Consider the following 26,953-nt stretch of genomic DNA (forward strand, 5'->3'; position numbering starts at 1 on the left):
CCTCCCCGCCAGTGCCACCCTCCCGACACCCCCCTAGTGGTCCAGCGGAGGTCCCGGGAGCGATCTGCCGCTCCCGGGGCCTCGGCTGCCACTAAACAAAATGGCGCCGGTGGCCTTCAGCCCCTACCATGTGACAGGGGCTTAGCTGAAGGCCACCGGCGCCATTTTGCTTAGTGGCAGCCGAGTCCCCGGGAGCGGCAGATCGCTCCCGGGACCTCCGCTGGACCACTAGGGGGGTGTCGGGAGGGTGGCACTTGGGGGGAGGCAAGGCGAGTCGGGAGCTGGCTGCCTGCCGCGGCGCCCCTTAAGTTTCGGCGCTTGGTCTCCACCTAGGCGAGTCGGAGGCTGGCAGAATTTTGAAAGGGCACTTTTTGCCCTTTCAAAATTCTGCTGCCTGCCTCGGCGCCTTAGGCACAGGCCTAGCTCGTTTAGTGGTTCCTCCGGCCCTGGGAGAGTTTTTCCAGTCTCACCCTTGCACCTACAGGTCACTCTCCCAGCTCACTAACCGCATTCCCAGCCCAAGTAAAACTGCCCACTCTCGCGCCCAAACCAGAGCCATTCCTTTCCGCCAGCACTTGTGACGTAAGCAATGCTGCTCCGGAAGTAAGCGCGAAGGCTCCCCGATGGGGCTGGATTCGGCATTAGGAAAGTAAAGGGGTGAGTACGTGCAGACTACTGCTTGTGCTGTTTTGTTTTTCTCTGCGCCTATGGGCGCTCTTTTCTTATTATCTCAGTTTCGGAGGTTTCCGGTAGTTTTCAGCCTACTTTGGTTAACGAAGTTCATGTATGAGCTGTAGCAAAATTCCCGGAGCTTTTATATGTGATAGAAAATCTTTTGAATAAAATACTTACTAAGAAAAAAAAAAAGACGGGATTCGCCGCAAAATAAAATGAGTACAAAATATCAATCAGTGTGTTGAATGTCTAGGCTTAATGCCTCACGTGTGGCGCTGAATGCGTGTAAACTCTTTGCCAGCTTTCAGCCTCCCTTGTCTCTGTTTTTAACTTGTCAGTGTCTTGGGAGAGCGGACCCCCAGTGAGCAGCATCTCTGAAAAGTTATATGGCTGCATTTTCAGATGGGTTTTTACCAGACTTGCAGAATAGAGCGACTCGTTTTGAAAAGAAAATGTCGTGTCACGCGCACTATATTGTTTAAAGTTCTGGACGATCCTATTCCTGAAAGGCTTTGTCACATGCTGACTTCAAGAGCTGCTCTTACTGAAATTGTATATTAGGCAGAAAGCGGTTTATGGCTTGTCCCTCGTTAAAAAAAAACAAAACACCAAAGTGCATTTTTTTGTGTGTCATATGTTTCATGTGTCAGCATGAAGATAACATAAGACCAGTATCCTCTTTCCAATAGTGGGAAATCCAGATCACAAATAGCAGGCAGGAGTGCAAAAGACAATAGTTTCCCCAAGTCCACCTTAAGAATGGTTCATGGACTTTTCTTCCAGGAGCTTGTTGACCTTTTTTTTTGTTTAATTTATTATTTTTTTCAACAAAGTACAAAGCAAATTGTCTTTGTAAAGAAAATAAATTAGATCTTCACCCAGCAAACAATTTAAACAAGGAAATTACAAAAGCAAACAAAATTAACAAGTCTAAACTCTGCCATCTCAATCTGGCACATCCAATTACAAGGGAATGTAAATACTGGAGCTTCTAAATAGAAAATATTTCCCAGTCCAAAAATATAAGAAAAAGTGGTAGATATCACCCTAATTTACTTATTTATCTAGATCAATAAGAAATATCTTAAAACTGCGGGCTTTTTGAGTTTTTCAGAAAACTAATCAGTTGCTCTGGACTAAAGAACAAATAAGTATTGTTTCCTTTTTTTATAAGACATCTACATGGGTATCTCAATAGGAATGATGCTCCACTATCCAATACCTCTTTTTCAAATTTAGGAAAGCTTTGCTGCCATCCAGTGTAGATTTAGAAAAATCATGATAGACACGAACTTGTCCACCATAGAAGGAAGTATTCAGGTTATTGAAATAGTGCCTCATTACCATATTGAGATCATGAAAAGAGGAAAAAGTAACTAAGAGAGTTGCCTTCTCTAGGACCTATTCTGATGACTCTAGGAAGGCTGTCAAATCTCCCAGTTCTTTTGAATTTGTTGGATTCACTGTTATAGCTTGTTTCTTTTGGACTGGTAGAAATACATTTTTACTTAAAACAGGTATTTTCTCAGCTGGGATTTTTAAATTTTCTAAGAAATATTTTCTCACTATTACTAATATTGGTGCACCCATTACTTTAGGGAAATTACTCATTCTTAAGTTCAGACGACGTGAATGATTTTCTAAGGATTCAGTTCTTCTAATTGTATTAAAACGTGCTCTAATCATTAAAGCATTTGCATCCTGTAACTTTTTTATATCAGTCCCCATATTTTGCATAGCGAGAGTATGATTTATTAAGATTTTCTGATGATCAGTCGCAACAAAGTCCAGTTTATTGGAAACCTTTTCCAGACGCTGTGATAAGTCTCTGACAACTCGCATAAGATCCACAGACATATCCCAGAGTGTTTCTAATGTCACCACAGATGGTCTCATCATAATCTTAGGAATCTCTGGGACCATTACCATAGCTGGTGTTATAGTTCCCAAATGTTCACCCATATCTCCCATACTCATTGCTGTTCCTTTATCCAATACAGATGTTAGTACTGGAGTACTTCCCTCAGATATTCCAACCTGGTTTGGTGCTACACTTCCTTCTATCAGTGAGACAGATTTATTAACTGCCTCACAAGTTGGAGCATCCTCAGGGAATTTTAAAAGTGGTGTTCTAGGTTCAGGTGGTGTGAGACATCCTCGGGCGAGAAAGGTACTCCTCTACCTATACCGCCAATGAGGCTTACACTTGCTGGGTCTGGGGTAGATACTGCAAAATCTGTGATGGCTCGTTGATCTGGAGGAAGTGAGGACTCAGAAGGAAAGATCCTCACTTTTCCCTTCCTTTTGTGAGGCATGTTTAATAACATACAGTACAAGAAAGTCTAGGAGTAACATCAACAAGTTTCACAGATATTATACCTCTTAAAATTAATTACTTAAATTACCTTCCCTTGTGCGGACTGAACGTTGGTGGAGACTGGGGTATCTTCTTTAAGGAAAAAAAAAACTTCAAGCTTACCAACATAACCTTTCAGGACAACTTTTCACCTCAAAGCCGCGCGCCGCTGCAGTCCAGATTTTGTAGGCAAGTTCCTGACGTCGGGCGGATATGATGTCACGACATCTCCGCCTCCACCCGGGATCAATGAGTCAGGTCTTTCAACTCTTTCTGCAGGGGAAAAACGTCCTCTGCAAGGAATCACCTCACCTCCCTCCGAACGCGTCAGTCCCTTGTTGACCGTTTTAAAACACACTACACTAACAGCTTTTACCACATTCTCCAGCAATGAATTCGAGTTAAATTATTCATTGAATTACAAAAATTTCCTTTCCTAATAATTCCTAGCATTCTGTTTGCTTTCTTGTTCACCAAGTAAGGGAAGGATACACCAAACTTATGACTCTTAGAAGACTTACAAGCATTCATTTTTTCGAGCATGGACTACTGTAATGCCTTGCTACTGGGATTACCTTACACCACAATAAGACCACTACAGGTATTACAAAACACAGCTGCAAGAATTCTAACTGGTAAAAGTAAAAGAGACCATATCACCGAAACCCTAATTGAACTACACTGGCTACTCATTGAACAAAGAATTCAATATAAGACTCTATGCCCCATATATTAATTAATACATGACGAAAAGGCAGAATGGCTGAACACAGCCCTTCGCGAACACATCCCCAATAGAAACCTGAGATCAGCAAACAAAGCCCTGCTAATTATTCCCTCAGTAAAAACAGCCAGGCTAACTCAAGTAAGGGATAAGGCCCTATCCTTAGCAGGACCTATAATATGGAACACCATGCCTTCAGAAATCAGAATGCAAAGAGACATCAAAACATTCAAAAAAAGTTTAAAAACATGGCTATTTAAACAAGCATACCACAAAGAGAATGGAGAGTAGAATCCAGGGAAATGTAGGATGCGGTCAGAAGAACTCCCACACGCGCGCACACACACCAGCTTACTCGAATTGTGTGTATTTTATTCTTATTAGATTGCAACAACATAGGACGAGATTTAAGTGTGAATTTATCTTATAGCTGATATAGTTAGAAGTAGACATGACTTATCACAACCACTAAGTAATATTTAATATGAAACTGTTACAGTATTTGTTGGCACCTGTTTAGTTAATATATTATAACACATTTAAGCAAACATGTAATTATGTGCCTTATTGTGAACCATTGTGACTGCAGCTTGCTTAACGACGGTATAGAAAATATTTTAAATAAAAATAAATAAAATAAGTAGAGGATTTCAACATATTATCCAAGATGATGCATCAATCCTTTTCTTGGGTGTTAACTCCCAATCTGGTACCTTGCATTGTGTAGTTATAATTTTGGGTTGCTGTTCCCTATGTGCATCACTTTGCATTTGTCCATATTAAATGTTATGTGCCATTTGGATGCCCACTCTTGCAAAGTTCTCTTAAAAGTTTCTCACATTCCTCTTCTGATTCAACAACTTTTAATAATTTTGTGTTCTCATCAAATTTGATCAACTCACTCATTGTTCTTATATCTAGGGCATTTATAAATGTGTTAAAAAAACAGTGGACCCAGTAAAAATCTGTGGGATATTCCACTATTCACCTTTCTCCATTAAGAAAACTGTCCATTTAGCTCTACTCTCTGTTTTCTATCTTTTGAACCAGCTCTTAATCCACAATAGAATATTGCTTTCTATCGCATGATTTTTTAATTTTATCAAGAATCTCTGATGAGGTACTTTGTATAACACTTTCTGAAAATCCAGATACGCTGCATCACTTGCCTCCCCTTTATCTACGTGTTTCCCTGTACGTACCAGGATCAGTCCAGACAGCTGGGTTATGCCTCCCCTCCAGCAGATGGAGTCAGAGAGAAAACTGAAAGCACCCCCTAGATATACTGGTGTGCCACCTGCGATCCCTCAGTATATTCTCTGACTCCAGCAGATTGAGAGGCATAACCTGCGGTCCTGGCCTGGTCAGTTTATTGGTACTGGAAAAAAAAAAAGGGAGAATAGAGGGACAAGATCAATTGGTTTCTTTCCTTTCTCTCTTCTGTCTGTCTGTGTTGGTGTTTGTCTTGGAGCAGTGCGGTTTGGAGCTCAGTGTGGGGCAGGCACAGAGGGCAGTGCCCTCTGCAGTTCCCGGACTAGACGGTCCTTGAGGCTAGGGGAGAGCTTACCGGTGGGCCGGTCACCCTCCCCCCAATTCCAGGGGTCCCAGCCCTGAAGGGGGTTTTACAAAAAAAAAAAAGGGGGATTTTTAAATTGTTTCTTTTTGAGCCACTTAAGGCCTATTGGGGACAGGCAGTGAGCTCCTCCTTTTTAACCCCGGCCTGCCAGAGCCTCTACGGACTCCGGAGGGGGTGGCTAGGTCACCCGGCGCGCTGTGCTGGTGAAGTTTTTTACTCACCTTGATTTTGGCGCCTTTTCTTTCTTGCGGCTCCATCTTCCTTCCCGCGATGCCGCGATCTTCGGCCTGTGCGGCCTGTGGGGGGGCGGGGGCGCGACTCTCCCGAGAGGGCCTCTGCCCCCGATGCCTTCGCGGGGGCGAGGGACCCTCTCGGGGGCCGAGCGCTGCCCGCAGCGGCTCTCCTCTTCCCGCGGCATCGCGGCGCTTCTGACAGCCGTTCCCCGGCCCCTCCTCCCTCAGGGAGGAGTGCGGCGGCCATCTTGGCCACGAGGCAGGCAGAATCGGATGCGTCGGAGGAGGAAATCTCCCCTCCTCCCTCTCCTAGCGAGCAGAGCCCGCGATCCCCGCCCGGTTTGGGGAGCCCTCAAGCCCCTCCTTCCTCAGGATCCATGAAAAAGAATTTAAAGAGGTCAGTGCCATTTTCCTCAGATTTTGTGCTATTAATGCACAAGGCTTTTTTACAGGCTGAGTCTGGTTGGGAGGCGGAAGTTCCTTCTCCACCGAAGGTCCCCAAAACTTCCTTGCCCCAGGGGAGGCCACTGGGCATGGGGCCCTCCGGGGCTAATGTCCCCCGCCCGCAGGGGGGGGGGGGGCTGAGGGCACGGGGGACGCAGAAGCCGCTCCGGATCCTCCGGGGGGCTTCGGGTTTGCTGACGGCGGACGAACAGATGTCCGTAGAGGGGGATGACCCCCAGGTACTACGTTTATTCGGCAAGGATGAGTTAAGCTCCCTTATTCTCCATGTCCTGCAAGAGCTGGAGCTGACAGCGCCACCCCAGGAGGCGGACACTTCTACAGGACTCCATTGTGCAATTTGTAAGGTGTCCCATCGAATAACAGGAGTGTGTTGCTACAACCATGGTAATCCCAGAACTACTGGATGGACTGCCCTTTCCAGAATCAAAAAAGGGATTTCCTCTGAATGTAGAACTCCGGTTTGAAGTTTAAGAGGAGCCGTGCGAGCAGAGATGTTTCCTGGGAGCACAGTTCCTCGGATAGACGTGATCTGCAGTGGGGGGTTATGTGGAAGAATAGGAATTTGAAGCTGCTGCACTAGATCAGACAAAATGAAATTCCCTCCAGCTCCAGAGTCAATGAAAGCAAGAGTCTCAAAAGACCCTCTGGAATATTCCAACATGACAGGAATGGTACATTGAGGAGCAGAGTTAACGCAACCTAGGAGTAGCTCCCCCATACAGCATAGGCTCTGGCGTTTTCCAGCCGATCCTTACACTGAGCTAGAAAATTACCCTTGCTGCCATAGTACAAACACAAGCCCAATGTTCGATGTCTCCTCTCCTCCGACGTCAGTGGTGTACGCCCAAGTTGCATGGGATCCTCAGTCGTTGTCTCTGAAGAAGCGGTTCCTTGAGCACCAGAAGGAGTTAAAGGTCGGTTGAACGCAGGTGCCAATGAAACAGTCCGACGAGGTGGGTGTCCCTCCTTTGCTCTTTGCTGAAGACGATGGTCAATTCCACCAGCCAAGTCTATTACTCCGCTGAGGTCATCAGGAATATTTCTGGCGGCCAGCTCATCTTTGCGAGCTGACAACCCCCTCAAAGAAGACTCCTTGCAGACAATCCTCCCGCCAGCCTACTTCCAAGGCAAGGGTGCGAAACTCAATCGCATAATCTGCCAAAGAACGGGAGCCCTGACGTAGCTGCAGTAACTCCGAAGTTGCAGTAGTCAGATGTGCCGGTTCGTCAAAGGTTTGCTTGAAGATAACTATGAACTGCTGCAGATTATTTAGAAGAGGATCAATACGTTCCCACATGGGAGACGCCCAATTCAACGCCTTCCCTTCCAGAAGCGACAGAATGCAGGCCACGTTTACAGCGTCAGTTGAAAATTGGCTGGATAGAAGAGAGAACCTAATGAAACATTGGTTCAGAAACCGCTGGCACTCTTTCACATCCCCAGAATAACGAGAGGGAGCAGGTAATTGCGTTGGAGCACTGACAGTCACCACAGGAGCAGGAGGTTGTACCAGAGGTGGGTCAGAAGGTGTGGCATCTAGGCGGTTTGCCAAGCGTTCCACGGTGGCAGCTAATACATCCAGACAGTGCTGTTGCAGTCGTTGAGCCATTCTGGGAATGGTCTGAAGACCAGAAAGATCCGCCAGGTCCATGGCTTTGCAAACTGTTACGACCAGAGATGTGGACCCTTGGGCCGGCCTTGAGAAGAAGAGAAGTTGGATTCCACTGAAGAGAAGGCTGGGTTGGCGGCTAGCTGACTAAAAACCATGAAGAAGCTTCACCCTGGAAGTCCGCAGTACCCCCGGGAGGAGCCCGTGAAGACCTGGACCGCTGGGACTTATGTGACGATGGAGCGAAGCGATGAGAAGACGATTCAAAAGTCGAGGCAGACAGGAGGGAGAAATGGAGCCGAAATCAAAAGCCAGAAAATCAAGCAAATGAATCCAAAACATATACCATGGACTGGAACAGGATCAGAAGAATCAGGAGTCGCAGGAGCACTGGATCAGGCATCGACGAATCAGGAATCACAGGAGCAGCTGTCCATTCTGAAGAGAAACTTTGCAAAGCAATTCTAAGCAGACAGATGCCGGCTTAAGTAGCTTGCCAGCGTCTGACGTCATCAAAGGAGCTGTCCATTATCTCCGGGTGCTGGCCGTCAAAAAAAATCCACTCTCGCGTGCCCCCAGAGGGGCAGAGCTATACTTGGACCTCGGCGGCGTCTCCCTCGTGGAGATGCTGCCGCAGCATCTCCACGAGGGAGACGCTATGAGGGAGATGCTGCCGCCGCAGCATCTCCACGAGGGAGACGCCATGCAAAATATTATAATTTCTCTGTATTAGTCCATAATGTAACTGCTCCTTGAATGGTTGTGTACAATTCTGGCCTCTGCATCTCACGAAAGATATGGCAGTATTTTAAAATGCAGAAAAGGGCAAAAAATGATAAAGGAGATAAAAAAGGCATAGTTGGCTAGGATTCTTCAACTTGGAGAAGAGTCAACTGAGAGGGGATATAATAGAGGTTTACAAAACCATGAGTGGTATAGAACATGTTAATTTGATACAATTATTTACTTTTTTAATAATACTAGGTTTTAAGGACATTCCATGAAACTAGCAAGTAGCAGATCTAAATTAAGTTTGAGTATTTTTTTCAGTCAGCTAACAGTTATAATGCCTTGTACAAGGGTATGAAGGTTTTTATGTTTTTCATATTCTGTCTAAAAAAAATACAAATCAAAATGCATTAAAGTCAGTTTCACAAATCTACACAATATGCCATATGTACCTTTATTGTGAAAGAACAGTTACAGAAATATTTAAAAATTAAGAATACTGAAAAAAATACAAAAAGGTCTTGATTGCATTAGTCTTCACACCTTGTCATAGCAAACCCAAATTTGCTCCATGTTAAAAAATTATCTTAAGATTGCTGGTAACAAGTTAAGAGTTCTCAGAGGACAAGCAGGATGGCAGTCCTCACACATGGGTAACATCTGATGAAGCCCGGCATGGAAAACTTATGTCAAAGTTTCTCTACCTTTTTCCTATTTGGAATATTTTAGCTGCTTTTTGCAGTATTTGCTTTGCCGGGACTGTGTGGTCGACATAGTGTCCTCCCAGGTCTCTCCCCTCTATTATCTCAGTCAGGTTTTTCGATATTTCAGTAAGTTTCCTTTCATGGTCGATCCCCAAGGGCATTGTTGCGCCCAGTGCCCGCCAGCCATTGATGACCGCCTCTATGTATTTTGACATCTCGTCTCTTTTCTTTCATGACAGCATGTCATTGACCATATTTAAGTGATGCACGAGGACTATGTCTATCACGGATCCCCATGATAGATGTGTCCTCTGCCTGAGGGCATCGCATGATGTCCGGGGTTGCAGCAGGTGTGCACAGATGACCTCCAAAAGGATGCCTGGCCTGGCTAGACAAAATGGACCTGCGTTTTGGGCCTGGGAGGACCTATCTATTGGCATAGGAGGCATCAACATTAAGGGACCTCGGAGTCTCAAAAATGGCCATTGACATTGGCTGCATTGGAATCAACATCTTCCAGGGATACCGGAGGTGGACTATCACCTACCTCTTCCAAATCAAAGACATCGGCTTTGTCTTCGACCTCTGCACCGGGGAAGGACTGAGCCAAGCATCAAGGGAAGGTAAAGAAGCATCGGCATCAGTTCCCCATCAATGCACGGTGGATGCACCAGCTTTAGCTGTCATGCTCCCAAAGTGACCTCATGGTGAGGAGCGCCCGTCCTCTATGATTTTTCAGGGGTTCGCCACGGCCTTCACTGGTCCTGATGTCCTCCACCGATCCTCCTTGGTTCCAAAGAGGATCTGGCCACACCTCCTGGATCCCAGTCAGTCCTGGCATCAGCAATTTTCGAGGAGGATCTGGAGAAGTGTGTGTAGCAGTCTGTGGAGAAGGCGCTGTGAGGCCTCGGCATCAGAGCACAGAGGGTGGCACTATCCCTCCTCAAGCCACTGCTCAAATCCCTACATGCAAGAATTGGAGTGCTACAGACACCTTCACCAATGTCGATGCCCAGGACAGCATCGAGACTTCTACCGACTGATCCGGTGGTCAACCCCAGTTCCTCACAACCCCAGGGGTTGTGAGGAACTGGGGGTGCATTGATGGGGAACAGTAGGAACAAGGGCCCTCACAACCCCAGGGGTTGTGAGGGCCCTTGTTCCTACTGTCCCAGCGGTATGGGAGCTGACTCAACTGGCTGGGGGGCCTGAACCCAGAAGTCTCCTCCGGAGGAGCTTCCTCCTCCGAGGAACTGGGGTTGACCGCTGAATCGGTCGGTAGCAGTTCCGATATCAGGTGAATGGTGAACCCTTGTCAGCCCATCCGGATGTGGCCCGGTTCTTAAAAGAGGTGATGCATCTTCATCTTCCTTTGTGGTTACTGCTGCCCTTGTGGAGTCTTAATCTGGTTTTGGATGTTTTGGCGGGTTCCACCTTTCGACCACTGTGTAGTCTCTCCTTGAGGTTGCTTACCTTGAAGATGATGTTTCTTGTGGTAATTTTGTTCTGCACATAGAGTTTTTGAACTGCAGACCTTGTCTTGCCAGGAGCCATTTCTGTAAGTGACTCTATAGGTGATACAGTTGCGTACTGTCCTGTCTTTTTTGCCAAAGGTGGTCTAGGATTTTCACTTAAATCAATCAATTTCCCTGCCATCTCTGAACAGGGAGATAGATGCAGATGAATATCGCCTGTTACGGACCTTGGATGTCAAGAGGCATCATATGAGGTGATTGGAGGTTTCTAAACCTCTCAGAAAGACGGACCAGCTGCTTGTACTTTATGGTGGGAGTAAACAGCATGAGCCAGCGTCGCGGGCTATGATAACCCGCTGGATTAAGGAGATAATCACAGCCGTGTATGTAGATGCAGAGCAGCCATTGCCTAGTCAGGTGAGGGCTCATTCCACTGGAGCTCAGGCAGTGTCATGGGTGGAGATTAGATTGTTGTCTCCCATCGAGATTTGCTGAGCTGCGATGTGGTCCTCTTTGCACACCTTTTTCCAGGCATTACCGCCTGGATGTGCAGGCCTGGGAGGATGCAGCCTTCGTACGTGCAATGTTGATTGGACCATGGGCAGCCTCCTGCCCGGTTCGGGAGTAGCTTTGATACATCCCACTGGTGTGGGTTAACCTTATCTGAATGCTAAGAAAGGAGAAATTACTACTTACCTGATAATTTCCTTTTCTTTAATGAGGACAGGTTAATCCACCTTCCCACCCTTGGCTGCTAGATGGTGATGATATTGTCCTCCTGAGTGGCTGCATTTCTGGGGATTACTGATAAGTGTCAGATTCAGGTTAGTGATATTACACTCTTTGAATTCTGTGTTTTCTTGTTAACTGAGTGCTTGAGTGATTGTCTGTTAATAGATAAGATCATGTATTATTTAGTTGTCTACAGTTGGCTTTTGCAGAGAATACTGGTGGACTAATGTCAGTGCAGGGGTATGTATACCATGACGTCAGCTTTGCTTCATCTCCATCTGCTAGTAGAGGTACATAACTCACTGGAGTGGACTGTCCTCATTAAAGAAAAGGAAATTATTAGATAAGTATAATTTCCCATAGTCTCCAGGAATATATGAATTGCTGAAAACCTGATCAGATAAATCTGATTCCTCCTTCAGGTTGCTTTACATTATGAATTTACTGTTGTGTTTTCTCCAGGGTTACTTACAGTAATGGGATACTCACAAATTTAGTGTAGTAGATCTGAGATATGCTAATAAATTTATACATATATTATATCTATGGAAGTCAAATAGTGAATATTTGCCCACCAAAGTTGATTTCAGAAAAAACGATTAGTTGGTATAGTGGCCCACTGCAATCAAAATAATTTGTCAAATGTATAAATATCAGGGACAAAAAGAAAGCATAGGTACACATCTCCCTGTAGGTCAATCTCTCTCTGCCTCTGTCTCCTTCTCACTGAATCTATCCCTCACCATTATTACTATTATATATATTTTTAAAAAAATGCACACAACACGCTGACAACAATGCCAGCAGTACACTGGTGCACACAGTTCTTTTCTGTGTCTTGAAATGAAGTAAATCCAGAAAACAACTTTAACGGTGCATCTATCTTCCTCTCCTGCTATCTAGTGGTCAGACAAGCAAAAGTACTAATTACTGTTGCATGCCATTTTTTTTTTTTTTTTTTTTTAATCTTGGATACAATATATAGTATAACAGCTGTGTTGTATTGTTGCCCTTTGTAAAGTTTATAAACTTATTTTTGTTTTCTTTTTTTCTCAGATGAAGGTGAAAGATATTTGAAACAATTGCACTTAAGTCTAAAAATGAAGAAGCTCTTGCTAGTGGAGCCAGTTGTTGCCATTTACTCTTTTGCGAGTTTCCTCACTTTCCCATTGATTCAGCAGTATATTTATCGTAGACTGTGGGAAGAAATCAACAACTCCAGTTTTATAAATGGCTTAAATATCTCTCACTGTGAAGTAAATGACAGCAATCCAGTCTATAAGCAACAAAAAGTTAGTAAAAATAAGAAATTAGTTTGTTTGTTTTTTTTAATGTCTAAACTTTTATGTGTAAAGGTATAAATGCCTGGGTTATTTTTGTGATCATAGTAAAAGAGGTAGCCTTGAAAGAACGTGGCTGCTGCGTTGACTGATCTTTACTCTATCTGGCTCATTTTCAGGAATTGACAATCAATAAATTGGTCAAGCTTCACTCACGCTTCTGGAATGTATTGGTTATTATGATTGGTTAAGCTGTGCCCAGCCAGTCATTAGAAAATGATGAAGTCCATTTTCAGCTGCTGTGTGGCTTGACTAGTTAGCTGGATAAATATATCCGGCTAACTAACAGGGTATATTCAGGGGCGCGATCGCACCACTGAATATACCTGACTGTCTTAAAGTTAACCAGATGTGACTAACCAGCTAACCTAAGGGGACAGCCCTACAGCCCGACCAGAGTTAGCTTCCATGGGTTAAGCGGCTAACGCCTCCTACCCACCTCTGGAATGCCCCCAACTTATTCAGCTCTCAATATAGCTGGGTAGCCATTTAGACAGATTTAGGCATAGGCAATGTAGGCACGTGCCTAGGGTGCCAAATTCTGAAAGTGCTCAAAAACTAGGATTCCCCCTGTTGCTCAGACTTCCAATGGCAACCCCCAACCCTTACACACCTCCCCCAACTGCAGCCTTGATCCTCTGCCTATGGAAACCATAAACTTAAATCCAACCCTGGAGAAAATGTAAAGGCCATGGTGAAACTAAGAACATAATTTGGTCTGGAAGCCTCTTATATAAATCATGAATTTACTTAGTTTCAGTTTAGAATTATATTTTGTAGTTGTGTACTATAGGCTTCTGAACAGACAACTAAGATCAGCAGCACCTAATTATCCTCTTCATCTAGGAAAGTTGTGTTTAGGTATTAGTCTGCACTCGTATCAGGAGCACCTAGACACAAACTATAAAACACATTTTTAAAAGTTAATAATTTTAACTAAATAAATAAGTGTATGCAAGAAACCTGAGTGAGAATAAGGGAAAAGACACAAAGAAAATCTTTTAAGCTTGCTTGCTTTCCCAGAGATGACGGAAAGACATTGTAAAATTTATTGGTCAACTGGGTTCCCCTAAGATGTATATGCATGTGTGTGGTTACACAGCTTATCTCCAGCTGCTGCACACCAAGCCATGCACTGTGCTGCCTTGCCTTCACCAGGAGCTAGCAAGAGAAATAGTGGGTGCCTGCTCCGCTACTGCTGAGCAATTTCCTGTCTGTTGATCTGGTGGTGCCTGAAAATAGCAACCTGGATGTGCTAATCTGCAAGATTTGAAAATTCTCTTGATGCTGGCACAGATGGTTCAAAAGAGGGGGGAAGGCAGGGAGGGTTGGATAATGGGAAAGGACTAAGGTAGTAAGGTACAATGGGTAGATGCTGGGGAAGAGAGGAAATGCAGGAAGTATATTTTGGAGAAGGGGAAAAGACACGGTAAGGGGAAAGAGAGTGAGGAATGAAGGGTTGGTGGAGGGAAAGGAAAAGAGGCATTGTAGAGATGATATGAAGATGGAGGATTAAGAGAAGGAGATAGGAGACAAAGGAGTGGAAAGGCAGGATAGGAGAGTAGAGTGGAGGAGGAGGTGAAATAAGTTAAAGATATGAGAAAAGCTAAAGAGGCGTGAGAAGAGAAAGATGGAGAGGACAGAGTTTGGATCCCTGGTAACAGTGCGATGGTCAAAACAGTACACAGTAGGACTCACCCTCCACAGCCCTTCATGCTTACAGCAATAGTGCATACCTGGACAGCATCTGTTAAAAAAAAGAAAAATGAGAGGGAACATTGTCAGATTTCCATCTGCCATCACTGTAGCTTCATAAGAGCAATATGAGCTTTCATTTGCAACTACCTAGGGATTTTTCTCCCCTGTTTTTATTTCGCCCCCTTCAACATACCTGGTCTAGTCATTTCAGTGATGGACTTCGGTAAGGGAGCATACATCAGGGCTCCTTCCAGAACTCTGCAATTAAGAGCCCTGAATCTGGCCTCTAGGTGTCACCCGTAAGCAATGAACATGACTCCCTCCCCCTCGCAAGGGCTGTGAATGGTGCCTCTGTAGCAGTTCCAGCCTCAGAAAATTCAGGTATCGATGCAAAAGTGCGCCCACCATAGCACACAGGTTTATGCGCATTTTGAATGCGCTAGACTAGCACACAATGCAATAGGAAGATTAGCGTGTCCAGAACGCATACCCAAACAACTACATAGGTGATAGCACTCATCATGTGTAAATTCTTTGAGGACAAGCAGGATGGTAGTCCTCACACATGGGTGACATCATCAGATGGAGCTCCGACATGGAAAACTTATGTAAGAGTTTCTAGAACTTTGACTTGGCACTCTGAGCATGCCCAGCATGTCGTTTACTATGTGTCCACATCGGGTCCCTCTCCAGTTTCTCTTTTTCCGTGTTGCTGTATGCATCGCAGTGAGAGTGAGCTTACTTTGGCTTTTGGGCCTTTTGGAAAACTTCTTTTTTCTCATATTTCTCGCTTTCCGCGGGTTTTTTCTTTGTGGTGTTCACTGGATCCCCTCTTGGTGCTTCTCCATAGTGTTCCTAATCAGGGTTTTTGACGTTACTGGTAACTTTACTTTTGTGGTCGATTCCCCCGTGGTAGTGGTGCTTCGGTGCCCGCTGCCATCGACTTTGATTTTATGGCCCTTTCATTTTGTCTTGTCATGACCATGTCCAGTTTTCGCCCGTGCCCAAGGACCGTTCCATTACGAAACCCCCATGAGATATGTGTCCTCTGCCTAAGGGCATCGCAAGACATCCGGGGGTGCCACTTATGCGCACAGATGACCCCGAAGGGATGTAGTCTTCTGCTTGACAAGATGGAGCAGCTCTTTGGGCCAAAGAAGACCGAGCAATCGGCATTGGCATTGATGGACACCGCACCATCGACATTGGCAGGGCCATTGGTTCAATCAGTGCCGTTGGTGGATAGGGGTGCCGGAGACTGACCACTGTCTATCTCCACAAGGCCGAGTATGTCAGATTCTTCATCAGCCTCTGCACCGGGGAAAGACCGGGCTGAGCATCAAGGGAAGCCGAAGAAGAATCAACACTGGTTCTTGTTGATGCACAGTGCTGGGTACAGGGATACACCAGCTCATGCCATGATACCCTCAAAGCGACCCTGTGATGAGGAGCACCAGTCTTCCATCAATGCTGGATGTCCGTGACGGTATCCACCGGGCCTGATGCCAGTCATTGATCTGTCTCGTGGGTCCGAAGAGAATGTAGCCACCCCTTCTTCTCATTCGAAGTTGGCATCAGCAGCATTCGAGGAGGAGCTGGAATGGCGAATCCAGCTGATGAAATGGGCTCTGCAGGGCATCTGTCTTGTGGCACTGACAGCACCGGAGCCGGTACTGTCCGTCATGGAGCTGCTGCTGGATAGAAGCTCAGTGCGCTCATCAGTGCATTACAGACCCATCTGGAATCGGTTCCTGGGTCAGCATCGGTGCCTGGCAAGGCACCGATGATGCCCCTTACTGATACGGTGGTCGTTGCCGGTTCCTCAAAGAAGGAAGCTCCACCTAGGCCGGCAGAAATGCTGAGACCTGTAGTCCCCTGTCCAGCTTTGCCGGTGCCTGCACCTTTGGACGAAGGCCAAGTGCCCTGTGGCTTACAGTGAGGATGAATGTCCCCATGACCGCTGGGGGAAGATACCTCAGAGTCCTTCTCCAAGGGCTCTGAGGGTCTCCTCACAGACCCTTCTCCTCCAGAGTAGTGAAGGAAATCTCCGCCTGAAGACTCAACCTTAGCTGGGTTTGTGAGGGTGATGGTTAAAGCCATCCCATTTCAGTTGCTGACGGAGGAGGATGCCAGGCACAAAATGCTTGAGTCCTCCAGTTCTTGGAGTCTCTTAAGGAGATTGAGGCGTTCCTGGTACCCGAGATCCTTAAGGAGCTATTGCTGAGGATATGGGAACAGCCCCCTCACAGTGCCTTCCATTAACAAGAAGGCTGACAGGGTCTACCTCATCCAGAAGGCCGCCGAATTTGATAAACATCCGCTTCCTCACCAATCGGTGGTGGTCAAATCTGCTCTCAAGAGGGCCAAGCATTCTCAGACACATTTCTCGGTGCCCTCAGGGAAGGACCACAGAGTGATGGACTTTTAGGAGGAAGGTGTTTCAGGGGGCCATGCTCATTGCCTGCATTGCTTCCTACCAGCTCTACATGAGCCAGGACTTGCAGGACATCTGGAAGCAGGTGCAGGAGGTGGCCGAGCAGCTGCCTCAACAGCAGCAGGACACCCTTATGCACCTGCTTCCAGATGTCCTGCAAGTCCTGGCTCATGTAGAGCTGGTAGGAAGCAATGCAGGCAATGAGCATGCCATTGGTGCATAAGGGCCTGGTATAATTTTGTGTTGCTGTGCTCCTGTGACCTGAAGTACCTGACCTGGAAGGTCATATTTTTGGTAGCAGTCACCTCGGTTCAGGGTCAGCGAGTTCAGGCCTTAGTGACTTATCCACCTTACACAAAGTTTTATCATGTCAGGGTGGTCTTGCTTATGCACCCTAAGTTCCTGCCTAAGGTGGTGATGGACTTCCATCATAACCAGTCCATCGTCCTGCCAACATTCTTTCCTAGGCCCCATTTGCACCAAGGCAACAAGTATTGCACAGTTTGGACTGCAAGCGAGTCTTAACCTTCTATCTGGAGCAGACAAAAGGCCATAGATAGTCCACCCAACTTTTTATTTCTTTTGACAGGAATACTTTGGCATTGCCATTGCCAAACAGACACTATCCAATTGGCTAGCAGATTGCATCTCCTGTTATGCTGAGGTGGGACTGCAACTTGGGGGTCATGTCAAGGTTCATTCTGTCAGAGCCTTGGCAGCGTTGGTGGCCCACTTGCAAGCAGTTCCCTTGGAGGAGATCTACAAGGCTGCGATGTGGAGTTCTCTCCACACATTCACATCTCTCTATTGTCTGAATAGGATGGCTGATGCAACAGTAAGTTTGGCCAGACTAACCTTCGGAACCTGTTTGAGGTGTAGAACCCAAATCTCCTCTCCTAGGGTCCATTGTTTGGGTTCATGCTGTCTCCCCCCCTCTGTTCCAACAGCCTGTTGGCACCTGGTTGGGTGTCTGTTGGTCCCCTTTTGTGTTGAGGAACAGCCTGTAGCTAGGGATGTGAAGACTACCATCCTGCTTGTCCTTGGAGAAAACAGATTTGCTTACCTTTAACAGGTGTTCTCCGAGGACAGCAGGATGGAGTTGGGTTTCTCCTATTTTTTTATTTTGTTATAAGACTGGAGAGGGACCCTGCATGGACGCTTGGTATGGGGCATGCTGGTATGCTCCGTGTCAAAAGTTCTGGAAACTTTGACATACGTTTTCCATGTCGGGGCTCCATCTGATGATGTCACCCATGTTTGAGGACTAACATCCTGCTGACCTCGGAGAACACCTATTACAGGTAAGCAACTCTGCTTTCCATGTAGATGAGTCTATTAGCTATTACCCCTTGATACAGAAAATCACTGGGTGCCCAATGCGCACTTTTTAATGTGGCAAATTTAACTCTAGCCTTGGAGTTGGTGTTAAATCATTCTTGGAGTCAAGGGACCATGATAAATTAAAAATTACTGTCCTCTGTGAATCCGCCTACCTTGTATCGTAACGACACTATAGTTATTTAAAAATAAAGGTATAATGTAATGGATTGATGTAAAAAAAAAAAAAATTCTGATGCATATTTTCCACCCACAGTATACATGCACAATAACAAATGGCAAAATTGGCATGAAGCGGGATGAAACGTACACACGCCTGTTGCAGTTCTGCGTGCCCGATGCATTTGAGTGCTAGGGACGCACAATTTTTCTCCAGCGCATCCTTTAACATAGTACCTCATTTTAATATTGCATTGGGCACCCAGGTGATGAGGATGTGCACACTTTAGGAAAACAGGCGTTCAATATGAGCATCTTATTGCCCTTCAGAGTGTGGTAGACCCAGCTCGAGGATTGAACCAGGAACCTTCCACATGGTAGTGCATGGCTAGATGCAAGAAATTACAGTATCATATGAAGTAGTTAAGTAAGAATTGTAAAAATGTATTCCAGTTAGTTAAAACGTGGATTGAAGCCTCCCTTAAGGCTTCCCGCTGTCGCTCCAGATTCTGTGGTTCCTGCCAGATATTTTTATGCAGTATCTTCTTAGTGTGCTGACATTTTATTTATTTATTTGTTTGTTTGTTTGTTTTTCTGATTATTTGCAGGAAGTCCAGCAAAGAGCTTCTCTCTTCTCAATGTCATTGAACTTAAGTGGGTTAATTCCTAGTCTCTTGGTGGCACTGATCCTTGTAGCCTACAGTGATCGCTATGGACGTAAAGCAGCTTTGCTTCTTCCTTCTATTGGCGCCCTTGCATCATCTTCTATTTGCTTTGCAATGTCATATTTTTCTCTGACACTCTACCTTTTGTTTGCATCGTCTCTTATCAGTGGCTTTCTTGGCAGCGTTTCCACCTTTCTTGGGGGATGCTTTTCCTATATTGCTGACTTGTGCAATAATGAAAACAAAAAAACTATACGTATAGCTCTGATTGACATGATTATTGGACTAGGAGGTGGATTAGCAGGACTCTCTTCTGGTTATTTTCTTAACGAATTAGGCTTTACTTGGTCATTTGTAATCGCAGCGCTGCTTCACTTTGCTAATTCTGTCTTTATCATCTTTTGTCTAGAAGACACAGTAAAAATATCAGAAACTCAACAACAAGCCTTCAGTAGAGAAAGCTTTACAAAATTATTTTTGGGAGTTTTTCTACTTTTCAAATCTTCTACTTGCAGAAAACGGGCTCTGATCATTGTGATGCTTTTTGCTTTCATGGTATATCTGTTTGCAAATATTGGTGGATCTTCTGTTTTCATTTTCTTTGAGCTGGACTCTCCTCTCTGCTGGGATGAAGTTCTCATTGGTTGGGGCTCCTCTTTGTCTACTCTTCTTTTTCTGAGCAGTTTTGTAGGAGTATACTTATTTTCCCGCTGCCTAAGGGATGCTTATATTGTGCTCATTGGGATTATTTCTTGGATCAGTGGAATAATTATGGCTGCATTTGCCACAACTACACAGACCATGTTTTTAGGTATGTTTAAAGATCTATAAAATCGCTTCGTGCAGACTGTACTGTATTATTGTATGTGATGGTGTATGTGTTGGTACGGGGTGCAATAATTTAGAAAATGAATCCTCTGTGAATAGTTCTCAGAGTGCATTAGACTCATGACACCCATAGACCAATGACTCCTTTACCTCCATCCCTGAACTGAATCTAGTTCCAAAGAGCTTGCTCCATAGAATTTCCCTCTGATCAGAATCAGCATGGATTAGATTCTAGCCTGGATCAAAGAAGCATAGGAACAGGTTAAATTCATTTGTTTATTTTTAGCTTTGAAAACATTTATTGCCTATTAAGTTTATCTACTTGACTCAAAACTTTTATAAAATTGCAGAAACTAATTTAGATGTGTGTACAGTAAGCAGGCTCACCTGCAGTGGTAGTTGAGTAACTGACCTCTTTTGTGTGGCAAAGGGCAATTGGGGACAGGGGAATACCTACAGTACCTAAATGTAATATGCTTTGAAGTGCCTGAAAGGCAGAATATAAACCAAATAAATAAGAATAGCAAATTTCAGGAGGCTTGGGGAGAGAGAGAGATCAAAGCTAGAACCATGCTTGCTGCCCTCAGGCCTCCTTGTATGTCAGTGTTGATCTACCCTCTGTTTTGGATTAAAACCATGGGTTGGGAAGGAGGGAAGGTGCTACATCATTTAAAAGAGGTGCTGACAAATCCACCACAAATATAGGGATTCTCCTATAGGTGGAGTTTAATAGATTATGGACAGTGACTTCAAGAACGCACTCTGAGTGGTGGGGAGAAATGAAGACTAATAAGATCAGTCGGTAGTGATCTACTGTAAAATTAACATCTCCCTGCACAACGAAAGAAATTTCAGTCCCTTGTAAGCTGAATGATAACAGATATCTGAAATGACCTCTTTCACACACACAGCTTAATTTTGATGATTGTCCATTAAGGTAATATAGGTTCCACAAGCTTGTTACCAATTCAGTGAGCTCAAGATAATAAATAACAGACAGTACTTTGCTGACACTTTGACAGTTTAAAAATAAAACCCCACAGTGTAGCTATGTCAAAAATGTCATATATTCATGCCTGCTTAAAAAGAAGACTTATTACTTGTTTGTTATGTTTAGTTTCATTTATTTATTAACTTGAACCTTCTACTTGATACATAAGTGACTGCTTCCCCACTGCCCCAAAAATAAATAAAACACCAAATGTACAATGAAAAACTTGTACTAAAGTGACTCCCTCCTCTTAACTAACCCCAATCCATCATTAGCTTTGTGCCAGTCCTAGTGTTTAAATTCTCATCCCTGACCAGCCTGGGTTTAGGCCATACCTGAGGCAGAGCTATAGTTACTAGAAATGCTCCTTCTGGAGCTTGTGTTGAGATTATTTTTTTCGGTGGATGAGACAGCATTTTTGTCTTCAGCCTCTTGGCAAGAGTAGATCCTTTCTTAAGAACTGAAGGAGGGGAGAGAAAGAGAGGGGAGGACTGTACTTGGGTGAGGTGGGACGTGGAGTAGGAGTAGAAGAAAAAGGAGATGGGGACTGGAAGACAGGAGAGAGAAAGAGGACTGTACCTGGGTGAGGTGGGGAGTGAAAGAGGAGGAAGACTGTGGGGTACGGGGTACGCATTTGCCAGGGAATAAATGCATTCATTATGTACTGCTTCCCCCCTCCCCCTAAAAAAAAAACAAAAAAATTATTGAGGAAGGGGTGATGAGTGTATCCCATCCCAGGCATGAAAATACTGGAGGATCTTTTCAAACACCAGTTATGAATTACAACTAGCAATGTGGTATCTGATCTCAGATTTTATCTGTAAAATATCTTATCTTATTTCAGTGTTCGGACATTTTTATGAAGCCAATATATTTTGTATATATTTTTAGAGGAGGTTCTGTCATAAATTTATATATTACATGCTTCCTGCCATGTTTGTTATGGCACCAGAGATGCAAAGCTCAGGTGAGAGAATCATGCCGAATTGCATCTTTTAACCTCTTAAACACCAACTGCAATTATTTTATTATAATGGGGTATTTGTGGAAACTATTTAAGAAACAAATATGGAAAAATTAGGTTCTTATCTGTTAATTTTCTTTCCTTGAGTCTTACCAAAACAGTCCAGAATTCCTGGGTATAGCCCTCTGCCAGCAGATGGAGACAGAGAAGATTCTGATACACTGATGGCACCCTTTAAAGTCACAGTGAATCCTGCAGCATTTCAGTATAACTTTATCAAAGCAATAAATACATTAAACTGACCCCATACAAGCAGAGGGGATAAAAACTTGGACCCTTAACCTAACTAGGTCCATTTAACTCCTAAGATTGAAATATCTGTGAGAAACTTATATAGCAGGATGTGGGCAAGCAGTGGGTGGGATCCTGGTCTGGTAGGACATGAAAGAAAATGAACAGGTCAGAACCTAATTTTTCCTTCCTTATGATCCCACCAGACCAGTCCAGCATACCTGGGGCATGTCCAAACCATCTTCAATCAGGGAGGGAGCCAGACAAGCCTGCTCTCAAGACTCTGGCCCCAAAGGAAGCAACCTTCCTAGCATGCACATCCAAACTGTAATGCTTAAAGTGTGCCAGGATACCCAAGTGACTGCCCTACAAATCTTGCCAGGCGTTACAGAATCACATTTTGCCCATGAAGTCACCTGATTCCCCATAGAATGGGCTCGAAGTTCTTTTGGAACCAACAAGCCCCAAGAAATATAAGCTGAACTGATAGCCTCCTTAATCTACCTGGCAATAGCTGATTTTGAGACCGTCTTTTTTTACCATTGAAAAGAACAAACAAATGGTCCAATTTCCTGAAAGAATTTGTGTCTTTCTAATACCCGAGTAATGCTCTCGTCACATCTAAGGCATGTAAGTCCCTATACTCTCCTGAGGAATCATCGCTTCTTCAGAGTCTGAAGTTCCACTGACTGGTTCAAGTGAAACGAAGAGATCACTTTTGGCAGAAATGATGGGATCATCCTAATGGACAATCCCAAATCTGTAAATCGCAGATATGGTTCCCTACAGGAGAGAGCTTGCAACTCAGAAATACACTGTGCCGAACAGATAGCCACCAGAAATACAACTTTCAATATTTATTTTATTTATTTATTTATTTATTTATTTAACAGGTTTTTTTTATACCGACATTAAAATGCACATCATTTCTGTTTACATTATAACAATGAAGAAATGGAAATTATAAAGAACAGGGGATGGGGAAACAGGACAACCAATAACTAGAAAGTGTAAGTAAGGAAGAAGCAAGTTTAACAGGGCAGTAGAAATAAGTGGAGAGAGAAAAACTAATGAAACAAGGAACAATATCAGGTCCTTAATAAATGCACCACAAATCAGTTCAAACAGTGCCTCACATAATGTTCAGAGGACCAGATTTAGATTCCATGGATGAACTACCTTGCAGAGTGGAGGATGAAGATACTTTGCACCTCTCAAAAAATGAGAAATATCCAGGTGAGTTGCTATAGACCATCCCTGAAATTTTCCACTATAACCGCAAACTGTACCTTCAGGGAATTCAAGGCCAAGCCTCTTCTGCAAAAAGGAAATAACCATAGGAATTGAAGCCTTAATGGGAGAAACCCCCGTCTTCAAATATCTTCCAGACTTGAATGTACACCAAAGACATGGATTTCTTCCTCACCTGCAACAGAGAAGCCACCACTTCAGTTGAATAACCTTTTATTCTTCAACCTTCTCTTTTTAATAGCCATTCCACAAGACAGAAGGGAGCCGGATCCTCCAACAACACCGTCTGATGCAACAGATCCAGAACATGATCTGGCCTCAGAGGACCTTCAGATTTGAGTCTGTTGAGATCAGCATATCACGGATGGCTGGGCCAGTCTGGAGCCACCAGAATAATTTGCCTTCAATGCCTCTCTATTTTCTAAATGACCCAACTTATCAATGGCCACAGGGAAAGACCAAGATGACTCTGACACAAACACAGATGTGATAACACATCCACATCTGCTGAAGCCAATTCCCTCTGACTGAATAAGTTGGTTGCTTTGGAGTTTTATCCTGTTGCCATGAGAACTCAGTCTGGTTTTCTCCAACATAGAACTATCATGTTGAAAGCCGCATCTGCTAGTTCCCACTCTCCCAGATCTGGGGTGTGACGACTCAGGTAATCTAAATGTTTTCCACTCCCACAGTATGTGCAGCTAAGAGCACCTGAAGATGCTTCTCTGCCGGTGTTTCCTCTAATTTTTGAAAGACTCCATGAGCAAAAACTTTCTTTTGTTCAACTTTTTATAAACTGAAATCAAATTTGTGCACTGTGAGCCAGTATAATGCAAATAATATCAGACTTTCTTGTGCACACTGTTTTGCCATATACGCAGGGTTCATAATCTGTGCATGCACACAGCTTAGAGAAAACTGTTCTCTGCCCATCTGAAAAAGCATTCTGCTTCTAGTGCTACTGGCCAACTTCTTGTGGCTCCTTAACAATTTGCATACACCACTGCTGTTGCATTATTGCAGAGCACCCTTAGCAACTTGCCTTGAATCAGGGGACATATTATTTGCAAAGCTCCCCTTATGACATTCGTCTCTAGACAATTGATGGTGATGCCGCCCTCTGATTGCAGAGACTTTGAACTGACCTGCCTTGACAGAGAGTGACTCAATCACTTAGACTAGCATCTGTTATTACCATTATCCAATCCAGGGACCTCAGGGCACTCCCTTGCTCAGATTCTGAGATGGAAGCCACCACTGGAGACTGTTTCTCGCTTCTAGAACTAACCTCAACCTGATCTCGAAATCCTGAGACTGAGTATTCCAATGCACAAGGAGAGACCTCTGCAACAGCCGCATATAATACCTTGCCCATGAACTAGATCCAATGTTGCTGCCATGGAGCCCAGAACTTGGAGATAATCCCAGACCATGAGTGAAAGCCACTTCAGCATGTTTCAAATCTGGGCTATGACCTGGAAAGCCTGTCCGCTGTTAAAAAAAAATATTCTGGCTCTCTGAGAATCAAATCATGCTCATAAATACTTGATCTGAGATGGTTCCAACCTGCCCTTTGAAAAGTTTATTTCCTATCCCAGATCCTGCAACAACTGGACCACTTCAGATGTTGATCTTGCAGCTTCCTCTTTTGACTTTCCTCTTATCAACCAGTCATCCCAGTATGGATGAACCATCACCCCCTCCTTGCGCAAAACTGCTGTTACCACTATCATTACCTTGGAAAAATCTCTTGGCTCCTTTGCTAGGTCAAAGGGCAGTGCCCAAAACTGATAATGGTCTGCCAGTATCACAAGCCTGAGAAACTTTTGATAGGAAGGAAAAATCAAAATGTGCAAATAAGCTTTGGAAAGATCAATGATGTAAAACATATTCTTCTCATTGCCACTATTAGAGCAAAGCATTTCCATTTGAAAATGCAGTACTTTTAACACTTATTCTAACTGATGTCCAGAATGGGTTTGAATGTGTCTTCTTTCTTTGGAACCACAAAATAAATGAAATATCTTCCTTGACCCCTTTCTTCCTCCAGAACCAGGTTTACTGCCTCTAGCAGAATCAAATATTCCAGTGTTCCTTTGACAGCTGGACTATCTTCCCAGGAAGCATAGGGGGGATACCACAAAAGCGTTCTTTAATTGGTGCACAAACTCCTAATGCATACATCTTTTATCACAGACAGGACCCATTGATTCGAAATAATACGGACCCACTCCTCATAAAATCTGGTCAGATGACCTCCTATTGAAGGAGAGTGAGTCCCCCGCATATCGTTGGAAACCCTTGGAACCTCCCACATTAGATGTACAGTTGTCCCCAGAGGACGCCTTGCCAGAACAAAACGGCTAAGGCTTGGAACTGTTGCACCCCAAGTAGGATGAGCTCACTTTGCTTGGCCTAGATCCCTAGAATGTCTTGCTTCTACAGGTTAGATTGTGGCTACTGGTGATTAGCAGATTTAACTGATAATCTTATGATAAGAATTCAGTAGTTTAAGGGTGCAGTTGCTTACACTTGTGTGAAGTAATCAGTTTTATTGTAGCAGCATAATTATACAAGATTTAATATAGTAAATTGTAGTTTTGTTTTTAAGTTTCTAGGTTTTACAGAGCAAAGCACTTATGAAAAATGACTAGGGGGGCATTCCATGAAGTTAGCAAGTAGCACATTTAAGACTAATCGGAGAAAATTCTTTTTCACTTAACGCACAATAAAGCTCTGGAAATTGTTGCCAGAGGATGTGGTTAGTGCAGTTAGTGTAGCTGGGTTCAAAAAAGGTTTGGATAAGTTCTTGGAGGAGGGCTATTAATCAATTTTACTTAGGGAATAGCCACTGCTATTAATTGCATCAGTAGCATGGGATCTTCTTAGTGTTTGGGTAATTGCCAGGTTCTTGTGGCCTGGTTTTGGCCTCTGTTGGAAACAGGATGCTGGGCTTGATGGACCCTTGGTCTGACCCAGCATGGCAATTTCTTATGTTCTTATGTAGGTTCTAACAGGCCTATGAAGACCCTTCAAAATAGGATCCTTCCCTTCCACTTCGGTCTCTATGTGAGCTTCTTTGACACCCAACTCCGTGTAGGCCTAGGCGAGCCATGTGGGAAGCTTGGGGATCATCCTCCTCTAGGAGGCCCTCTTCCAGATCACTTTGTCCCTCCAGGAGATCTTCCAAGGACTATACCTCTGAAAATACAGAAGCTTTATCCACATCTTCCTCTTGCTCTAATCTTTGGTCTTTGTGCCATGCTGTGACTTAACCCATCTCTTCTCACTGAGCTTAGGCTTGGAACAGATCTCCCAGGAGGCTTCTGTCGCCTAAGACAAAATGCATCATGCATAAGCAAAATAAATTCTGGAAAAATTCCAGAGGAGATTCTGAAGAACCTCTGGCTAAAATACTGTTTCTAATTCCTTCTCAAGGCTTAGATTCATCCCTTCCCAATGAGGACAGAATCAAGAATCCTTGATTCCTCTCTGGCTGCAGCTACCTGCCTGAGGCTTTAAAATGGCCACCGCCATTTTCCCTGACCTCTCACCTTCCCCAGAGATACTGATTTCTTGCCTGGAGACTGACAATGCTCTAAGTCTTGTGGCCCTATCCCCAGTGCTAATACTCACACAGGAGACTTCTGCAGCTGCCTCAGCCCTGAACAACCTCGCCTCCAAACAGTTGAGGCAAACTCCTGCTGATGCAGCGC

The 26,953-nt window shown here is 44.4% G+C and overlaps 1 protein-coding gene across 2 annotated transcripts in view; it reads left to right on the plus strand.

Moving 5' to 3' along the window:
• Nucleotides 1-212: 212 nt before the first annotated feature.
• The window catches only part of LOC115092092 (solute carrier family 46 member 3-like), a 61,295-nt gene continuing 34,554 nt past the window's right edge, over nt 213-26,953 (plus strand). The window contains exons 1-3 of one of the 2 annotated variants that reach the window (XM_029602614.1): nt 213-657; nt 12,335-12,570; nt 18,856-19,723. In XM_029602614.1, coding sequence (XP_029458474.1) covers nt 12,379-12,570; nt 18,856-19,723 — 1,060 coding nt within the window. In that variant the 5' untranslated portion in view covers nt 213-657; nt 12,335-12,378. The remainder of the gene's footprint in view (nt 658-12,334; nt 12,571-18,855; nt 19,724-26,953) is intronic. The other variant, XM_029602613.1, reaches the window with a different exon arrangement.

This window comes from Rhinatrema bivittatum, chromosome 5, assembly GCF_901001135.1.
Source record: "Rhinatrema bivittatum chromosome 5, aRhiBiv1.1, whole genome shotgun sequence".
Classification (NCBI taxonomy): Eukaryota; Metazoa; Chordata; class Amphibia; order Gymnophiona; family Rhinatrematidae; genus Rhinatrema; species Rhinatrema bivittatum.